The following is a 22,210-nucleotide window of genomic DNA, read 5'->3' as shown; positions in this document are numbered from 1 at the left end:
TTTTGTGGTGCTTGACTATTGTTATAAGTGGGTTCGACTGTATATGCAAGCAAATTTGGGGTTACAATGTGATGCAGGTGGTTAAAGACAAATAGGCAAAGATTAATGGCAGATTTAAAAAAGATAAATGCTGCTCTCCAAAATGCTGCTGCAAACTGCAAAGATCTTAATTAATGAATCACATTTTAATTATGCTATTATTACTATTACATATATCATTTTGTTGTTTCACAGTTTCAATCACCCAGTGACTTCCTATTGGGATCAAATGGCACCTCGAGCCCTATCAAAACCTGTTGGCATTTATAGCTTCAATTCCAGTACATATTCCAATACAAATATGTGTGCCCTTAGTCTGCTACTACCAACTAGGCCATAACGCTTTATCTAAAAGCTTCAATACATTGATGGTCAACCTAATGTGCATTTCTATTAGTCTATCAACAAGCGCTATCACACTATATATGCACAAATACAAGTATAAGTACAAAACTGGTGTCCTGCTAAATAAATTACCTGTAGTAATATGGACTAACAAGAAACTAATAAACAGTTGTACTAAACTAATATAGACTCCTGTCAGAATAATAAATATTGCATACATCAAATATAAAAAATATTTAGACTAATACAAATCTGTGTTGGAATTTTCTCTAGGTTTCTTTTATGTATAATGCTTTACTGTCCAAGCTAGGAACTTTGTAAATTGTGCCTTAGACTTTTTAATGGTCTGGTAGTCTTTCGGTAAGGGAAAAAAGGTTCAACGGTCAAGCTGGGCTTGAGAACATCTTGGTAATAGAAATTGCCCAAGGTGGCTGGGCTTTGAAGTTTTGGCACAATCATTGTATAATAAATATCAGCTCTACCACAGGAACTCTGCTGAATGTACTGTATTATCTCATGTAAGGTCCTAATTTTTTTCTTTAAATTGGTTCAGATTTTATTAGTGCAGCCCATACATTGTAAAAAGTAAATAATTGTCTATTTTTCAAAAATGAGAAAGGAATGCTGCCTTATGAGACAACCTTGGAGCCTTTATTTTAGTTTCGTTTGTTACCCAGTTTTTAACCTTGGCACATAACTGTGGGGCTGGAGCAGCTGGAGTCTGGTTCACAGAAGCACACTTTTCAAAGGGAACACCATCCTTGTATGTGAGCTCAGACCTTGCATCACATGTAAGGTAACATAGTGACAAAACTACCACGGTTTTCACACGAAACTTTTAGCTCTTTTAGGAGTGACACTGAAACTTTTTTTAGGAGTGACAAAAGCTTACTGCATAGACGTAAGAATGTATGTGCAAAGTGCAAAAAAGTGTCTGTGTTAATGATCTATACGTGCTCAAGGCGGCATATGGTGGCGTACACTGCCTTTGGAAAGCAGTGTACACTGCATGAAGGGCATAAGCCACATGCCTTTGCGATACGAATTTCTTGATGATGCCAGCACTTAGTCGACAAACTTTCGTCTAGAGACTATCAACTGCAAAAGCAACAAATAGATTAAAGTGAAGCCTGATACATTTCCATGTTGTGCATCAATGCCGTGTGGATACATAGTTCAGCACATGCCACGTGGCTTTAGATGACTGTGCTTAGGAAAGGGGGGTGCACCTCATGCATGAATAATTTTTGAAAAACATTTTGCTTAATTATTCAGACAGAAATTTATTGCTTCAACCCTTCATCAAGAATATGCAGTATACGTGCAAGACCTTGCAAAATTCTAGTACGTTCAAACAGTCGGCAGGAGCATGAAAGGAAAACGTAAAAGCGCTGCTGTGGTTTCAGTGTCATCTCTGAAGAAACTGGACTGGTTCTGTAACATCGAGCAACTTATTCAACCTATTTGTTCTTCCCAATTTGTTTTTTACAACCATTAAAAAGTATACATCTGCGAAGTGCAGTCATAAATTTCCGAAGTTTAAGAACAAAACACCCGAGGTTCTTATACTCTTGGACGTGCTCTTCATTCAACACATCATAGACATAATTCTGCCTACACCTTAGCCTTCAGTGCGAGATTGTTGGTTTACAAGCAGTCAAAGTAATGAGAAATGTTGAAACTTGGCTTGAAATTTAAAGCTACACAAAGTAAACAAGAAATTCCAGAAAGGAAGTGTTAGTGTTGTTCTCCGTGATTACAAATTTTTGCAACCTAAAAGACCGATTCATCACATGTTTTCGGATTTAATAGCTTATGCTTCTGTATAGTGTGGCTGATGTTTGGGTGGATGCTGTGCTTTGCAGAGTGAAGAATGCAGCGAAATGTGTGTTCGTAAAGACATGGCTGAGAAGAAACTGGAGGTACTGACCCGGGACAGTGATGAAAGAGTAGACAAGGTTCAAAGGCAGCTGGATGAAACAAGGATGCGGCTTCGCAAGAAAGAAAAGTACGTAAATTTTGTCTCAACAATGCAATACAAATTGACATCCAAAAGACTGCAGCAACATTTCTTTCAGGAAGTTCTAAAGTGAGAGTGAAGAGCACCACCTTGTGAATATTCGCCAACAGATTTCCCTAAACCTATCTGCAGCAATGACATTACAAAGGGCTAAAATCCCTTTGCCATATTCACTTCCTTTCCGTTATTGATATCAAGTAGCAGCCAGCTTCTTCTCGCAAGCATGGGCAGTGCTTTGTCCCCGCACGTCATGACATGCTTTAATTTTTTTTTTTTTTTGCATACAGAAATTGGTTGTGGTCAGTGTTTAGGATACAGCTTGCTGTGCTCTCTTGATTCACTTTCTAGACCATTCTGCTCTTATTTGGGTATCTCCTTTTCAACCATTCTGCTTGCCCGAGACATTTGATGAAATTCGGCCAGCAGCCATCTGTTACAGCTTGAAATCAGTAGGCAATGCGAAAGGTGACGGGGGACTTCAAGTGGCTCTAACAGGTTTTGAGTGGCATTCTGCACACAATTTAGTTTGAATTCTTACGTTTGAAAAAAGTCGCAGCTTCGCTCGAAAGCTGAATCATCGAGTGCGATAGCAAATTAGTAGACATCGATACAAAGTAAGAATAGTAGTTTTATTGACCGTATAAACTTGTAAACATTCACTTGTTAACTATTTTAATGAGCATGGTGTCAGTGCACACCGGCAAACATGAACACACCACACTCGATGAGCGTGGGCACTTGCTATCAATACGCTGGCGTGAGGAAGTGCCGCAGCAGCAGCGAGCGATGTGACCTTCGTGCTGTCTATTGCTTCAACGCAAACTGAGCGCCGGGAACACACAGCACGCACAAAGCTACGAGCCACTGAGGCACCTACACTGCCTAGACTCGGCCCTCAACGCAGATCGTTTTCAAAATACGGCGCTTGCGACCCTGTGCGGCGTCGCAGTATGCAATTAATGCCAGAGTACAACACCACGCGGGCGCGCACTTTTTCCACGTTGCAGATCACTTTCAAGAAACTGTGCCGGAGTAACCCCCCCTCCCCCCCGTGCCTCGCGGGCGACAGAAAAAGCTCCCCTTCTGCCCCGCCTTTCTGCGTTATCACCCTTGGACATTATACGGAACAGCTATGCGCCAAAACCAATTTTAGGGCCCCAACACGTCATAGACACCATCTTTAGATAGCAAATACGGATCTTAAAGGCCATGCTTTTGCTGGTGGAAACCGAAAATATGTTATAGGTGTTGCCCCCGGCACTTTGGGCGGCCGATCCCATCGTCAAGCCACCAAGCCAACCGACACGAAAAATAAACATGCCCCTAGGGCCACTGCAGGGCAGCAGTTCGCAACGCATGATGTGGGAACGGTCCCACAGTTGCGACGCAACAGCGGGCTTCCCAATGCATTGGGTCCTATGGGAGCTATGTCGGGACTGGCCAAAAATGACATAACAGCCGGGAAAACGCAGCACCCGGGAACGTAACAGCGGGGTTCTACTGTAATCGGATAAACCTACGACCCAAAGTAACAAAAAAATTTGGCAGACTCAACTGTAGTTGACATCTATGCAATGCGAAGTGTTGCGTGAATCGTTGCAGCATGAGACACCGACGCGCACCGAGCTGGTTGGGCCCAAGTGCCCCAAGAGGCAAGTTGTCATTTTTGCAGCTTTGGCAAGCTTTGTTTGTACTCGCCGAATTTGGCTTGGGTCAACAGCTTCTTTGGGAGTGGCATTCTGGCGGGAAGTTCTCACGTGCCCACTCGACAAGAATCGCTGCGGTGCGAGATGCCTACGCGTGTCGAGTTGGTGGGCCTCGAGCGGCCAGAGGTGCACCTTGTTGTTTTCCTATTGTGTAGTGTTTTAAAACAGACTGAAAACATAAACAAAATCGAGCTAGTGGGCGATACTAGAATATGATGCCGCCAAAGTTAACATGACACTCACTTCGCAACGCCTGCAGTAGGGAACAGGCGATAACCCAAACGCACCACCATTCCCTTCTGCAGGCGGCGTGTTTGGGTTATCGCCTATTAAAGGCGTGCAGTACGCTTCCAATAGCACTACGCCACATGCACTGTGAAACAGATAGGTGAAGATGCTTATCGCAATAGGGTTGGCGGCGATAGCTGTAAATGCGACATGCGACGACCCGCAAGGAGATTTGCTGGTACCGGAAGAAGAAACTGTGAGTTTGTGCCGGCCTTTTCATCTGACACAAGCGGGCGAGTACTGTGGGAAAGCTGCCGTGGCGGGCACCTACTGCTCCTGATCACACGTGCCGCATGCCGTTTCTTGTTCACATGGGATCTAGCGGCCAAAAAACATGTCATACAATTCGCAGTTTGGTGTACAGAACGTTGGTGCCGAAAGGTTGTGTTTTCCAGGAGCGTATTAACCAGTAAAAAAGAAGCATAACTATATTTGGTCATTTTCTGTGTTCTCGATTATGAACGTTGGCGCCGGGAAATTGTATGGAATGGGATTGTATCAACGAGGTTCTACTGTACCGCCCAAGCTGACAAAGGGGGCATGTTTGTTTTCAGCTACAGCCAACCTGGGTGGCATGGGACATAAAGGCTTAAGAAAAAAGTGTCCCCGCGGCTATGCTACATACTCATTTGGTGATCAAAGTGCCTCATCGCCAGAGCATAAGATAATCAGCATTAGCTTCCAATGAGTGCGACCTGGAGTAGTACGAACATGCACAAGCAATAGGCGCCGCTCTTTGGCTTAGCGTTTGGAAAAGGAGCAACACAAAGTATGTGCTCTCATCATTGGTGTAAGGCACCATAGACAAGCTCAAGTCTAAATGGTACCCTAAGGGGCCAGGAGACAGAGAGAAAAAAAAATGTACACTGGCCTTGTGCTGTCCAGGGGCGCAATCAGAGATCTTTGTTCGAAACACGTTCTGTTCAGCTGCTGCAACGTCACTAAGTGCCAGTATGTAAAATTTGTGACAACGGGAGGGAGAGAGCCAGCCAATCAGCAAGCATTGAACCATTCCGTAGCCGCAGCCGCCGTTTGGATCCAGTCCAAGCCACCAGATGTGCCATGTGAAGCCGGTCTCGTAGTGAGCAAAGACCGCCCGAACTTCACATCTCTTGTCGCGTTCTGCTCCTAGCAGACGACGTGCTCGTAATCAAAATGATTGACAGGAGCGTGTCGCCATGTTGACGTCACCCAAAAACGATGAACTCAACGTCCGGGGACAAACGTCCGGGGAGTTTCCCATTGGCATAGCCGGGGGGGGGGGGGGGGGTTTCTACCACACGTCCCCCCCCCCCCTTGTCCCCGCTTTCTCATGGAACAGAGGGTTTCCCCACCACGCCCTCGTGTCGTTGAAGAGCTTCTCAATTCTAGTACTTGACCAAATCGTAGAACACGCTGCGCGGATGAAAAGCATTCAAAAAAATATTGCAACTTGCTTGTCTTGGAAACACATAGTAAGTAGCCCCCCTCCCCCCTTTTTTCTTTTTCTTTCCCTTGTCTCTGACTTTCATTTTCTAGTTCAAGTTCATTTCAAGTTCTAGCACAAAGCGTTGTTCCCCTATTTTTAAATCTAGAGTAAAATAGCATGCCCATAAGGCCGAAAGCGTGATTGAGTGATAGGCGACTTGCAAAATACCCACCCTCTTCCGTGCGTAGCCGTACCACTCACTAGAAGATCTGAGCTGCAACAAGTCTGGCCTGCAAACAAGACACACGATAGTGCGCTGTCTTCTTGTTGTTTGGCCCTGTTTGTAGAGCTTTTTTTTTTTAGGTCATGTAGTGTCTCTCTCGCTCTATATATGTGTGTGTGTGTGTGTGTGTGTAGAGAGAGAGAGAGAGAGCTGCTGAAGGAGGGGATAGTTGCCGGCGGAGAACCCCCCCCCCCCCCCTCCTTCCGGAAATAAATTTATGGCTACGCCACTGAGTTCACCGCTTGCCGATTGGCTGCTCTCTCCCTCCCGTTCACAAATTTTACATACTGCCTGCCACTTTGTGACGTTGCAGCAACTGAACAGAATGCGAAACGATCTCCGATCGCGCCCCAGGAGAAATCTCCACGCTCACTCAGTGTCGCGGTTGTACCGGTTACACCGCGCATGGCCAGAAGCACAAGGGCATGATTCCCGACAACCAAGGGTCAGTGTAAACTGCCCACTGGACCAACTGGGGCAAATGAGTGACAGCCCTGCCGTTTTCCCCGTCCAGCTATGGCCGGAAAGGAGAGGAGCAGGGATGGGGAACCACAGGTGGACACCCACATAAAAAGCTACAGGGGCGCCACAATTTCCACAGGTTTTAGTGAAATCCAGTGGATATGATGGTTCATTTATCACATTCAAGAGGTTTTGCAAGGCTCTATAAAGTGGCAGTTGCAGTTTTTGTCAACAGTGATAGCACCAGGTTGCAATATTTATAGGAATATGATTTAGGAAATGTGCATTTACTCATTTCAGAATCGTGCTATGGCAATGTGCAGGGTCTTCTTCAAAGGTTTAAAGATGTAATGTTACTCGAATTTTGAGCTTTTAGCTTTCACAGAATTCCATATTTTACAGTGAATGTAAATTCTGTTCAGAAGCAGCTCATTTAAAGTTGGAGTATGCAATACAAGATCCGGAAGCCGGTGCTTTGTCTGAATCTAAAATTTTTGCTTCATGGCTGAAAAATTTGTGGTGATTTATTGTGCATAAGCATCTTTTGGTGTGTCATGCATATTTATTCTTTGAAACATCTTGTACAGGTTGGCTTGTATGGCATTTTTTGGTAACGGAACTTTTACAGTGGAAAAATATGGGATATAGGATTCGCATACACTAAAACTGTGTATGTCTCACTTACTATGATCTGTGTTTTTAAAATCTTTGTGCAAGTTGTTTTAAAAAATTGTGAGCATTGAAAGTGTCAATTTTTTTGCCTTTTTATGGCAGTATTCTGCTAATTTGTTTAAAAGCATACCATGCTCATCAGAACCTGTAATATTTATGCACATTGTTTGATTGCAGAGAGTTTGAAGAGACCATGGACCATTTACAAGCTGACATTGATGCTTTGGAGACAGAGCGTGGTGAACTGAAAGACAAGTTAAAAATGATCTCTAAGAAGACTCTTTACAAGGGACTGTCTGAAACAGTCGGCATGCCAGGTAACTCATATACAAGTGATATTATAACATTTGTCCCTCACTCTTTGGATACCAGTCACTGGGATACAGACATAGCTTGAGAGATGTGTTAAATGTACCATGATTCTACCAGGCTAAACATGAATGAGTGTTTATCTCATTTTTTAAATTGAGCAGATGCCTTCTGAGAAAATAGTGTAAATTATCAACACAGCTAGTCGGGCAGGTTGGTTGAGCATAGCACGTATGTAAACACGCTTAAAAAACGTGGATGAAAGAAAGGACAAAACACACGTAACGCATTGTGTGTCTCGGCCTTCAATTCGTCTCCATCTTGTTAAGAACTAAAAACTTGATCAGAATGAAATTTCACAAATACGGGACACATTGTGCAGCATCTATGTGGAAAACTTCAAGTGTGTGGGTCAGTTAGGTGAGACAAAAGAAATTAAATGTGCTGCAGGGCAACACCTTACAAAAAGGGAGTTTATAAACCGTCACTATGAGCTGTGGGATGATGATTTTGAGCTTAAGCTGTTCAAACAGATATTGTTGAATCCCTCTGCAAGCTCTAACGTAGGCATCGAAAATTAAGAAATTGAAATATATTTGTCTGTTAATCAGAGCGGTGTGCACCCACTTGCAAAGGTGAAGGACAAGTCACATGTACATCATGTGTCATAGTAAAAATATAGTGCCAAGAGGGCACAGTGTATCACGGTGGCATGATTCCCTAGGTAGTCCTGCTAAGAGTTCTTTCAATTTACATTCAAAAGCAGAAAAATATTTTGTATTTGATTCAATAATCATGTCCTACTTATTTCATATTATATTCTAAGTGATTTGAAAATTTCACTATTTGAATGCCCCTAAATAATTGTGAAGGAGACAGTGAAGGAGACAGTGCAAACTTATAAACAAAGCACCCTCAGAGTGGCAAAAACAAACGCTTGTGCTTCTGAAAAGAAAAATGTTCCAATGTGATTGACTCTGCCCTCGTAGATTTCTGCTTCAAAGGACAATTTGAGCTGCCCAATCTTCAAAGTGACTTGGACCAATCACACCACCAGTTGCAGTGAAGTGTTCACAGATTACGTCATTATATGCGGAGTTGAAAAGTGCATTACAGATGATGTTCTTCACTAAAAAAAAATTAATGAAATTTGGGATTTTACGTGCCAGAACTTCTATATTGTTACGGTGAGGAAAGCAGACAATGTCGACGACGGAGAAGACGACGAAGGGCTGTTCATGGCAACAGCCTCTCTGTATTCTCAGCGGCTGTTTATCTATCTCCTGTAAATACATCTTGTAAATAGTTTATACCCGTGACATTTTGGTGAGAGGTGCTGGGTACGCGTCCTCGCCACGGAGCTCCGCAGTGGATGTCTCACCCAGCCTGAGAACATGCATCCAGCTGCAGGCACCTCGTCTGCAGCTGCATCGCTGACTATGCGTACCCAGTACGTTGCTCTATCTCAGCCACAAGACCCCGGCAAGTTCAACGGCCTCAATGGTGTTGATGTAGAAGAATGGTTGAAGATGTATGAGCGCGTCAGCAAGGTGAGCAGGTGGGATCCGACCATAATGCTGGCCAATGTCGTGTTCTATCTTGACGTAACACCGCGAATGTGGTATTACACACACGAGGAAGAGCTCACCAGCTGGGAGTTGTTTAAAGAGAAGCTGTCCAACGTTTTTGGCAATCCAAGTGGTCGACAGCTAGCTGCCAAGCCACGACTCGCCATGCGTGCCCAAACTGCCACCAAGTCATATGTCTCCTACATTGAGGAGGTCCTCGCTCTCTGTCATAAAATCGACTCGTCAATGCCAGAGGCGGGCAAGGTTGGGCACATTATCAAAGGCATCGCGGATGACGCATTCAACCTTCTGGTCTTTAGAAACCTATCGACTGTCGACGCCATCATGGAGGAATGCCGCCGTTTCGAGTATGCGAAGAGCCATCGTATACATAATCAGTTTACACGGCTTCCAAATACTGCAGCAACCTCTTCTTGCACCGACCCAACCGACCAACCTAGCTTGCCACCACCAAGTGAAAACGTGACCCGCATTGTGTGCCGTGAACTTGAAGGAGCGTTTCCCGTCTCGCCTCAACAGACGTCTTGGACCAATACTGCTGAGACGATATCGCTGATCCAGTCCGTGGTTCACCAGGAAATCACTAATATGGGTCTCCCCAGCGCCTGCTCCTTGAGTCGTCATGACACCCTGCTCCTATGCCTCGGTCCTATCACAGTCCACCCTACAGTGCCCGATATCCATCGGACTGGCGTACACCTGATGACAGGCCGATATGTTTCTGCTGCGGCCGAATCGGTCACGTTTCCCGTCACTGCCATAGCCGTTGGCCGTCCCCGCCTCGAAACACTTTCTGGAATTCCAGTTCGCCCCGCAGTTCTTCACCCCGTCGCTTCTATGACGCTTCCGACGCCGCTACCTCTCCTTGCCACTATACTCGCTCGCCCTCGCCTCAACGTCGCCAGCCACGTGCACCCCAGCTTCACCGCTCGCCCTCGCCGACCTACCCAGGACCATCCCAGCCGGAAAACTAGGCAATGCGACACCTCGGGGTAGTGCTGCAATGTCGAATTTGCCGCAAAATCCTCCTTTGACGCTGTTTATGATACATAACCTTCTCGATGTCCACGTTGATGGCACACCCGTCACAGCACTCATAGATACCGGAGTGCACATATCGATTATGACCAGCCGCCTTCGCTGCCATTTAAGGAAAATTGTTACGCCTGCCGTTACTCAGGTCATATGAATCGCCGACGGCAGCACGGTAGCCGTGGTCAGACTGTGTACTGCACGTGTGAGCATTTCTGGCCACCATGCTGTCGTCCTGTGAATACATCTTGTAAATAGTTTATACCAGTGACAATATGATTATGACACACGCCATAGTGGGGGACTCCGTAATAATTTGGACCACCTGGGGTTCTTTAATGCGCACCCAATGCACAACATTCTTTACTTAAGAGTATATTTTGTTATATATTGTCAGTCTATATTTTACTTTTTTCCCAGTAAAGTTTCATCTTTGGTGCCAGAGGCAAGCAAGCAGTGTTGATTGGCTTATTAGTGATGCCAAGTGTGCAGCTGCATTTTTAACGCATGCAGAATGACAGTGTTTTACCTTGCAGCAAATACAAGTTGGCCACAGCTGCAGGACATCAAGGCAGCATTGCGACATGTGCACAATGAACGAGCCAAGCTGGAAAGCCACCGTGTGAGCCAGCTGCTCACATCATTGGCACCACTGGTGCCAGTACCACCACGTGCCGAGCAGCAGCGTGATGCATGTGCAAAGGCTGCGCGTGCCCAGATTCAGGCCCTGTCACTGTGTGTCCAGGTCCGTGTGGTAGATCTGAGCAACAGGCGTGCCTCCACCTGTGCTCGGGAACCAAACTGGGGTGCCCTGGTAGAGGCACGTCGTTCCCTTGAGGCTTCACGGCATGAGCTCGTGCTGCTGCGTGCATTGGCTGTGACACGTGTGGCTGCTGCCTGGCGTGCCTTTCCTAACCCTGCCATGGTTCGCCTTCTTCAGGCACAATAGCTTCCTGCCTTATGAACAGCTCTGCTAAGCATTGCCAAATCGGCTTTTTTTTTTTCTTCGTATCTGGAAGCGTAGGCCATCATGCTTACTTTTGTATAAAATCTTAATACAAGGATTTACTCTGGTTCTATGTAAGTCGCACATTTTCCACCGTTTTATTATTTTACTATTTTACCATTTTACTGTATTGTGCACTTAGGGTATGGAATGCTTTAGCTACGAATGACACAGCATAGCCCTTCTTGCAAGCTGTATTTAGCACTTGGTGGTGGCTGCAATGCACACAAGGACAGGATCTAAGCAACTCTGAAGTGCTTCGCCATGATAACTTATTGAAACTCTTTATAAGCTTTCAGGTTATTATATTTTTTTCTGAGCCCAGCTGCAAGTGATCGAGCATGCTGTTAGCTCTCCTTTCATTTAAGTGTAGTGCACCCTTTGTTGGAGAAATAAACATGCTTCTTTGCTGGGAGAATTGTCTTCGACTCTCATTTCAACTGTTGAGTTGTCTGCATTTGCACACAGTGACCAAGAGTTCTACAGATTTAACTTAATAATGTTTCGTGATTGCGATAAATATATCATCTCTTGCATAGGTTCAGCATTTGCCCTACTACATTTACCGTTTAAGCAGGCACGAAACTGCTGCACCATTTTACACCACATTGTGGAAGCCACACTTTAATTTACACGATGATGCACCATTTATAAAAATTCTGGTCGAGATAATTTGATTTTAATTAACCTTTTTCAGCATATCAGTACATCACAGAATGTACTGTCAGCAAAAATTGAAATGTAAGCAGCGGAATGCATGCCATTTTGAATGCATAACTAAAGGTACTGTGCATGGCGTCGGCCAGTCTTCTCTAGACAGGCACGCACATCTGGTTTGCCTTCCAGATGCGGGGATGCTCACCATACTTTGATTGTTTTGCTGCTGTCTTCTTTGACTTTAGTTTTCTCATTTTCAAATCAGAGCAAACAAGCAAACTATAGCAGTATGGCAAGCTTTCTTGCATCCAGCGGGCAAATCGGACGTGTGCCTATGGCTTTTGTAATGGCTGGCTTACAGCACGCACTGTGCCTTCAGTTATGCTTCGGACACGCGCTCCATTGTTCACAATTCAATTTTTGCTGTTAGTACTTGTGCAGCAAAGGTAGCAGGGAAAAAGCTGCATTATGGCAGAAAGAAGCAGCGTTGCATAAATCTCGCATAATTCACTTACACCTGATTTACATAATTTTCAACTACAAAAAATTTGTTTGCAAATACCATTTTTCGCTACGAAACAAAAAGAAAATTCAGCACATTCAACCACTATTCAAAATATCGTTTTTTGACAGAACACTAACTTTCTTCAGGTAGTTTAAGCCTGTTTAGTATGTTAGGGAGACAGTAGTGGACCATGTAAAGCAGACAAATAATTTTACTTTTTGTAACTTGATGCACGTCGATGCTATGTATTTTTTACCAACATAACAAAGCGTGCCTATCTGTGATTTCAGTGCAACAAAATTTCACTGCAAGTATGCTGCTATGCAAGGTGAAGCTGTCCTCAATAATAGGCTCAGAAAACATGCTACGCAATAAGTTGTGATGTGAAATAACTACCGGGGTCTTCAGGCTATACATGAACTGATTGTTTCAGTCAATAGCGCCTGTGTACATTTCAGGAAACCTTGGAGCGACAAAACCTCACAACTCTATGCAGAAACATCTGCAGTTCGTACGAAAAGGTTGTGCTCAAAGTGCAGCCATTCAGGACAGCACACAGTGGTACGTGCTGCCTATGGAAAGCTATGTTCATACATTGAATGAACGCAAATGTAAAGGAAAAAGTGAAACGCTACACGCCGTGAGGCGGTGGGACGAATTGTGTGACGACACCAATGCTTATTTGACTGGCTTCTCTGTGATGGTCAACTGTGGTAACAACCAAAGAGCTGACCAATATGCTGTATGATGCTTATGAGCCTCTATCACTGCGCTGATACCGTGCTCTTCAAATGTGAAGTTTTCCTCGAGAGTCTGGCCGTGCATCAGGTTGCACAAAAACAAGAAACAGGATGTTGCAGTTGATGACGGCCACATACTTTTCATGTGGCTCAGAAACGATGGAAGCTTGCTGCACAATTGTAAGCATGGAGTGCTGAAAGTATTGGTGTACAATGTCAGTCTCTATTTATTAAAACTGGAGCAAGTGGAAAGCAGGATGGGACATGCCACAGGGAGTCGGGAAGCATGACTATGCTAGCGTTAAGTCGAAGATCTTCCCATCAACAGACTATCAATTGCAGAAACAACTACAACATTTTTAACCATGTTCTTGGCTGTGTAGAGAAGTCGTAAGGAAAATTCATGGGTCCTTTGCACTCTGACTTTTGCAGTCAGCTGTAGATAGCATGTTATGACTAATGTTGGTGCATTTTGTAATCTATAATGTACTATGCATTGAAAGCAGATGGTGCATCATGCTGACTTACTCCAAGCAAAAGGCTCTGTCTGGGTTGGTATTCTCTAGCTCTTGCCACTCTGTTGTGAAAAAGGAAGCACCAATAAACTTAGTTTTTGACACTTTTTTTTGGTACGAGACATACAAATTTTGCTAAATTCAGTGCAAGACTGGAATTCTGAGGTATTTCGTTGCTGTGGGAAATATACTCATCTTTGTTTGAAATATGCTTTTTTTTCACAAATGTGCCAGAAACATACTGTCTTTGGTTCTAAAACACTTGTGTAAAGGGGTCCTCAAAAGTTTTCAGTCTGACCTAAAATGGCCAGGCATTTACAGTGATGTTCAACATATTCATGCACTACTTTTGATGGCCCATGACCTGAATTTTATAATGCTGGACTTGGATATAATGCTCTGTTTACATCACAATTCACTTCAGGATTCACCTGTCAGGGGTGGCTTCTTGGGCTAGTTCTTGGACATACATAGTACATGAGTGTCTTGTTTCACTTAGTCCTTCTTGCAGTTTTTGAAACGTTTCTCTTTAGTAGCCATTTGCTTGAAGCTTGGCAACGAAAGTAACCAAATGCCAAATTGTCTGGTAGCGGCTAATGCTCCAAAATCCAAAATTAGTTTTCCAAGAACAATCATTCTGTTGGCAGCCTTGTAGATCCACACTGCCAACAGAACAGTGGTATTGCACTATGGTGTCTTGATAACTATGTCATTCAGTTGGTGAGCCTATGGTTATGTGGTAATTCTTGGCTGCAGTGGTCACATTCTGATGCAAAAACACTTATTTGCTTAGCCCTCCTGCAGCATCCCTCATTGGCTACAGTATATCTTTACCATGTTAATACATACACTGAACTGATCTCCAGAAGGGAGCAATAAAGATTTTGAACAGTCTTTCCCTCACACACCCTCGCAACACTTATTAAACACTAGTCCACAAAAGTTATGCTCTGGCGTCAGCTGCATCACTACTGAGTTGTACTATTAATGCATTTTCTGCACAGCGCATGCGAATAATCATTCAGGTCCTTCTTTTCAAACCAACAGGGGTAAAGGTTTTGAATGCTCTAACCAGTCTGTACTAGAAGCCAAATGTAAGCTGCGCATTCCAAGTGTTTCTATCTCTTTTACACATTGCGTTTTTTGAGGGCTGCACATACAGGTTCTTATGTTGCTTCATTGAACATACAAGTATTTGCACAATTGTGTTTCCATATAAAGCCCTTTGAGCAACATTTATGATTTGTCATTGGCATACTGCCCTTATTTGCTTATTATTTACAGAGTATGTACAGTTTTTTTTTTCTTCCTTATTGTTGTCTGTTGAACCGTCTTATATAGATTCTTGCATGGATCCATTACTAGCCAGTGGCTAATGATCCAGACAACACTGCCCGTGTGTAAACTTAGAACTATGAGAAACAAACAATTATTTATTTATAAATACAGCAGGCAGCAGTGCTGCCCAAGCAGCAGGGGGTTTATAAGAGATGGGACAGGAACAATTTTTTCAAATAATGTATGTGCATTTAACAATATTTTCAGGGGAACAATTGCACTCTTCACATATAAAAGGAAAGAATGATTTTTGAAAAATGTTTGTGTGGGTGAAGTAAGGGCATATTGTTGTAGTAGAATAATTTTAGCCTGATGACATGTGTGAAGCATTAAACATGCATGTAGCGCTTGCCAAATCTGTTTTATCGTGATGCATCAAGTAGAAGAACTTGAGCCTGACAACCTTACAGTGGATGTGAAGTGGATTAGTCTGAGCTTCCTTAACATATCAGAAACTGATGATGATGTTTTGTAGTCGGAGGTAACTGTGCAGACAGGAACCGGTCACTGGATTTGCTCCTCTTTGATAAATAAAAAAAATTAATTGAATTCTGCCATTTTACGTGCCAAAGCCACGATATGATTAGGAGGCACGCCATGGTGGAGGACTCCGGATGAATTTTGACCTCCTGGGGCTCTGAGCATAGCTGTTTGTGCATTTTGCACCCATCAAAATGTGGCCGCCACAGTCGAGATTTGATTTTGCGCCCTCAGGCTTAGCAGTGCAACGCCGTGCAACCACGGCAAGTCCTTATTAAAGAATGGGTCGCATACTATAAAAGCATACTGAGGACTGTGTGCACAGAGAGGAATACGCTATATTTGATGGCAACATCATTTACTTTCTCTGTAGAAAGCAAAGCACTATAAATACTTTGTTAACTCTGCCGTGGTGCCGTAGACATTAAGCTGCTAAGCCTGAGGTAGCGCGTTTAATTCCCGATTGTGAAGGTCGCATTTCGATGGGGGCGAAAATGTGAGAACACTCATGTACCGTGCATTGGGTGCACGTTAAAGAACCCCGGATCGTCAAAATTCTTCTGAAGTCCTCCACTACGATGTGCCTCATAATCATATTGTGGCTTTGGCACATAAAACCCAAGAATTTAATAAATGCTTTGTTAAACGTCTTGAATATTTGCAGCCTAGCTGAGGTTGCTGTTAATTAATTGTTACACCAAGGTATTTTATAGAGATAACAGATCAAAGATTCTGATTTCCTATATGATAAGCGTAAACTATTACTTTTGTTTTGTTACTATTGCCATACAGTTGAACCTGCTTATAAGGAAGCCACGTCGGCCGTGAAAATAACTGTTTTATCCTGTTATACAATCGGATATCAAGGAAAAAAATTGTGATAAGGTCTATGCCTAAAAAACACAAGTGGGGTACCTCCGACAGGCCAGCAAAGGGTTTTATGCAAATTTTGATGGCTCATCGGCATCTAGCTGTCCTAGTCCAGGCATAGGAACAACAATAAATTACATATGCGCACTCTGCACTGCCATAACGACTGAACCATGCGACCTGTGTCATTGGGCAGAATCGGTACATTGGCTTGCTGACTGCGGTCCAACCAAGGTAAGCTGCCGCTGCCGCCAGGCTTTTCGGACACGGATGGGACTGCATGTGGATCCGTATTCCGCTACTTCTACTGTCAGTCTAGCCCGTGCATCTAATCTCATGCTTAATCACCGATAAGGTCTATGAGTGCGAACATATTGACTGAAAGCTTGCCATGATGGCTTGTCACCAGCCATTTCACCGACCACACTGATTATAGGCCGCGAGGCGAACCAGCAGCACTTCGTTGGGAGTCGGCAACCTACCATATATATGCGGTTGTGTGCATAGTTGACATATGGCAGCAACTTTGTTCATGGCCATCATGTTTGCGGCATCGTGTACATGGTTCATGCCCGAAACACCGTGCGACATCTGAAATTTCGGTTACTGCCGTTATACATTTGAGTTAGAGGTAGGTGGCGGTGGCACGTACAGGGAAGTCCAAATAATCATGCAGGTCCAAAAATTCAGGCGTCTCAAAATCGGTCGGTGACTGCATTTGACATTTTTGCTACTAGAATATATATTTTCATTGAGGCATGTGCTAACAAACATTTGCATTGCTATAACTGATACTGTGTCGGATCCCACATTTTCGATTTCATTATAGTAAAATACTCCATTGAATTAGCTTAAAGCATAATCAACCAAATTTTAGGTTTACTTAGTTACACCCAATAATTCGTTATATAGTGACATTTTCAAATGTTAATTTACATCCCCGTTGTGTTGCATCAGTCTGCGAGTTTACAAAACCTTTTGTTCAGTATGTCCTGACATGTCAATATTAAATAATGCAATCAGGTAAGAGTTTTGCTATGGCATTCTCATTAGTATATTTACTAGTATCGTTTACATAGATAAGAAACAATAAAGGTAGCATTGCAGACCCCTGTGGAAAACATGACAAGATAGGTAAACTTCTAGATCTCACAACCCAATTCTCACAGAGTGCATATAACTTTAATGCCACATACAATACGCTGCCAAATGTCTCTGACAGGTTAAAAAATACTGTATCAGTCTACAGGCGATCATCTATACCACTGGTGAAGTACATAACCTAAATTTATTGTGTAGTCGCAAGTTGTACAAAAGCCATCCTGGTTGTCAACAAAGTTAATTGCTCTACGATAATTAGATATATGAGAGATATATAGTAGTAAACTTGCCAAGTAAGTTTTGGTGAGATTTAAAAAATGCCTGTAGAATGAGGGACAAGGCGGTGAAAGAAGACAGCAGGACACGTGCAGACTACAACCGACTCATTACTGAAACTCGGAACATACAAGAGTAAACTTGTGCATTATAACTGTGCCTCTGTAGTTATGCATGAAAGTGAACGAGAAGAAGAGGAATTAAAGGGTCCGATTTTTGTTAGTCGCAACCATATGAAGCTAACAGATAATTAAACCAAGGAATAGGGGAAATTATTTGTTGTTTTAATTGAAGAGTAGAAATGATAAGCTAAAGGGAAATAAAAGTGGACGAAAAAAACCTGTCACTGGTGGGAGCCAAACCCACCTCTCTGCATTATGTGTGCGTTACTCTGCCAATGGATCTATGGCAGCAGCTGTTCCTACGTCTATATTCCCGAGTATTTATGTATGTCTACAAGATGTGATCTGAGGAGTGTTAGCCAGTGCCACTCATGGCCATGGCAGCAGATATGGAACATCCCTTTTACCGATGGCGTCACATAGCATGTGAACTTTAGGAGCAGGCAGCTGACCAGTGAACTCTTATATGCTACCTGAAGGCATCAAAGCTGCCGGATTCTTGACCCTCGCTATGTAATGAATGGGAAGAAGGGTAACCGAGTGCCCGATTTTTGTTAGTCACAACCATATGAAGCTAAGGAAGGTATCAAGGAAATTATGTGTTGTTTTAATTCAAGTGTAGAAATGAAATTTAGCTGTTAGCCACCTGAAGATTCAACTGGTTTTAGTCATGTTTTTGCATTTTTATCTACCTTCTAAGGTACAGGGTCTGAGGGGTGATGTCTGGGTGGTGCAAGCACACAGTCTTTCTATATTACCATTGTGCCTTATGCATTTCAGTAAATGCTCAGTTGTAGTCGGCACATGTGTCTCGTCTTCCTTCTTCCCCTTGTCCCTTCTACTGTGTGCCTTTCTCAAAATGAGCACTTGTAAGCTTCAGCAATCTACAGTACTTGCTTACAAGAATTTGGGCCTATAGTTACCAGTATCAAGCTTGTAATCTGCCTTAAACACTGTTATTACCTTTGTGGTCAACCACTCTTGGTAGGGAGCTCTGAGACGTATTAAAAATAATGTGCAAGTACTCAGAAAGGAGTTAAGAGAATTATGCCACCTGTACTAAGGAATTTACTTTCATCACTATAAATAGCATAGAAAACATTTCTTCGCAAGTAATTACGAAGCCTGCAATTTGGGAGGGTGCAGATGGGGAATTGGGGTGGTCATTTCATGGGGAGCAAGGAAACACAGTGAAGTGCTTTATAAAATGTATTATGAAACTCATTTGTGTCAAACCGCGGTATTATGAACACAGATATAACTAATTATTAGACATAACAAAATATATAGAAATTTCGGCTGGCCATGCTTTATATTAATGAATATTCAGGTGTTCATAATGAAACCGAATATGTGTTTGCTCGCAGCTCAACATATGTATTCTGGCAGCAAAAATGCCAAATACTCAGCAAGAGCAACTTGATACAGTAAATTCTGGACATGCATGCATGATTTGGCCAACAGCTTGGCTTGGCTGGCCCACAGTTGGCGAGCTGATGTGCCAATTCAATTTGACTACATCAATCGCATGGCTGCATATTAATTATAAAAACAGGGCAGCAGCGGACGGAGGATGGAAAGAAAGAACGAACACAAACGTTCTTTATGTCCTTTGTCCACTGTTTCACTGTTTTTATACTGCATTACCACTTAGCCCGTGCAAACACATTGCATATTAATAATGGCAAAAAGCATGTGTTTGTATATTAATGCTGTTCATGTGTCATGTATCTGCATGGCAAGCCGCTGACAAGCTATCAAAATCGACAGGAATCCCTTTGCTGACCTGTCAGAGGCATCATGCTTGTATTTGTTTCGCAGACCCTATCGTGAATTTGTTTTTGCTGTGTACGTTTAGAACGAATTGCATATTGTGAAAGTATTTTTGTGTCATCAAGAATGTGCATTCATGGTTGCAGCTGTCGGCCTTTCGGGTTGCACCAGCGTCACGATGAGACTGTACGTTTCTTCTCCGCAGGAGCTGAGCAAAACCGCCCGCTTTTCTTCTTCCTTTGAAAGCTTGTTCACTTTGCAGTACATTTCCAGTCGCTCCACGTACTCATCCCATGACGCGCTTGTACCTAGGCGGTACTCCCCAATGCCGTTGACTGGCATTGCGTTGTGCGCATTGGTCGGGTTTGCTAATTGTAATGGACGTGACTCGGAGCCAGACGATCAGCAACTAATTAAAAGCCTTTATTCAGCGGGCTATTATATACACAGACAACCGATGACGTAGTTTTCATGTAGATTACGTGCAAAAGAAAGAATAAAGTGGCGTTACGAAGGGGGGGGGGGGGGGGGGGGGAGGTGCCGCGTCATAACAGAATGCAACCACGGTATAATGAGGCTCAACTGTATCATTCAGATTCGGCGCATTTTTGTTGGCTGTTCTCGGGTGTTCAAAACATTGCTGCGATTCATACAGAAAATGCCAAACTTACCTGGGAACTTTTTAAAGAATATATTCATGGTTTCACTAAGGAATGCATTGTGCAAATTGCAAAGTTTAATATGTAGCCCCTTCTTTAAATTTTGGAGCTCAGTGTTTCTTTTTGCTTCATTTTTTTGCTTTGCTGCAAGTCTACATTTTAGATTCATGTGATTGAAGCGTTGTGCTGGTTGACTTTATTTTTAAGTGTGGAACAAATCTATCAGCGCAGGATGTAACAACAGCTTTAAATTTGTCTCAGAAAAGCAAGACATCACCATGGCGCTTGAGTTCGTGAAGAAATAAGTGTAAACAATCCATAATAAATTCACCACCAATAAATTAAAAATTTAGGAACGTCTGCACACAGGGAGTATGTTTGGTTCATTTTTGGATATTCGAGTTCATGGTGCACGAGTTTATGATCAGCAATGCCCTCAGTGGTGGTGGGGACAAAATATTCAGAAAAGCTTTTGACAAACACAAGTCCAAGAATCAATTGTGTTGCCTGTCTGACACGTACGTGTAAGAAGCATTACAATTTGTTTTAAATCATGAAAAAACATGGAGTCAAAAAGGACAGATGGAACATTAGCATTGTAAGGGCCTATAATTTATAATCGATCCTAATTAATGCTGCATTGTTGAAGTCTCCTGCCAACATATGCTGAGGGCCGGCTGTTGCCCATGACCCCAGCAAAGGCAGACCCACATCACAACAGAGAACGCACAACGCATTCCCACCCATGACTATGGTCCTAGTCACCTCCAGTGCCTGCTTTCACCTGCACTCAAACTACACTGAAAAGGATGGATGACTAACCACCTTCGAAAAGCTGTTACAGTGAACAAAGAATATAATTGCTACCTGCTTTGCCAATTTAGAGAGCTAAAGAAGGAAGGAGGAATGAGAGAATGCCACAGTTAATATTTATAATTGGGGTGTAAGCAAAACTCAAACTTCAATGCAGTAAATTAAGCTACATGCAACTGAAAGAGCTGAAATATATACTCCATAGTGCATTGTAATCAAAGTACTGTCATGATTTGGAAAAAAAAAAAAAAAACAAGCGTAAAAAAGCTTCATGCTTAAGTTGCTTTAACATGGTTTCCAATTAAATGTTGCATCAAGTGTTACTCCTATCGGCAGAATTGTGTCTACCATTCCTCTTTCATTAACACTAGAGATGTAGTACTGTTGAAGTGCCCTAGTTAGCATCAAACACCAATAACTAAATGACACAGTTGGACAATACTTTCTTTGTGTGGTGATTAAAAAATTAGGGACTTGGTGTAAAAGTATTCAAAGAAAGCTTATTTGATGTGAACCACTTGTTGACACTTAGCATTTCATTGTTCAGAATTTCTTATGCTGTGCTTCATGAGAAAGAATTAGAAAGTGTAGCAACGCTGGCTTGAGAGAAACTATTAGGTAAGTCATATACATGCAGAGTGAACAGAATAGGTCCCACAGCAGAGCCTTGCAAATAGTTCTTGGGCTAGAGACAAAATTACATTTTGGCTATGCTTATGGAGGCTACTTGAACTGTAATGAATTGCCCCTGGAACCATATATATATATATATATATATATAGCACTCATGCTTCTGAGATAAGATATCAAATTAAACAGTGTTCTTTATATATAATTATGCCTGTGGCATAATTGTTGTTGTGGGCTTTATTATTGTATGCCTGAGAGTGAAAATACTGATAATGTCATTGATTCAGAGCTTTGGAAACAATGCTGATCTGGCAACAAGATGTTACTTTTGTATAAGAATTGCCAAAGTCTGTCTGCAATTAAGTTTTCAAGGCGTGTTGGTACAACACAGTACCAGTTTTCGTCATTAACTACTTAGAACACTTGTGCTTCCTCTTTTAAGTACAAGAAATATTTTGGCACCCTAACATTAGAACATGTACTGCTATTGATGTATACTACTGCCTTGAACAGTGACACCAAAGTAGGAAGCTAGAATACGTGTTTTTTTTTTGTTTTTTTTTTTTTTCCCA

At 42.8% G+C, this 22,210-nt stretch overlaps 1 protein-coding gene across 1 annotated transcript in view; it reads left to right on the top strand.

Moving 5' to 3' along the window:
- LOC119461253 (dynactin subunit 1) overlaps nt 1-11,577 on the top strand; it is a 46,904-nt gene extending 35,327 nt beyond the window's left edge. The window contains exons 7-9 of the mRNA XM_037722487.2: nt 2,250-2,392; nt 7,401-7,540; nt 10,690-11,577. Coding sequence (XP_037578415.1) covers nt 2,250-2,392; nt 7,401-7,540; nt 10,690-11,102 — 696 coding nt within the window. The 3' untranslated portion in view covers nt 11,103-11,577. The remainder of the gene's footprint in view (nt 1-2,249; nt 2,393-7,400; nt 7,541-10,689) is intronic.
- Nucleotides 11,578-22,210: the final 10,633 nt, after the last annotated feature.

This window comes from Dermacentor silvarum, chromosome 1 (assembly GCF_013339745.2).
Source record: "Dermacentor silvarum isolate Dsil-2018 chromosome 1, BIME_Dsil_1.4, whole genome shotgun sequence".
NCBI lineage: Eukaryota > Metazoa > Arthropoda > Arachnida > Ixodida > Ixodidae > Dermacentor > Dermacentor silvarum.
The sequence above is the reverse complement of the archived record's forward strand: the minus strand, read 5'-3'. Positions and strand labels throughout refer to the sequence as shown.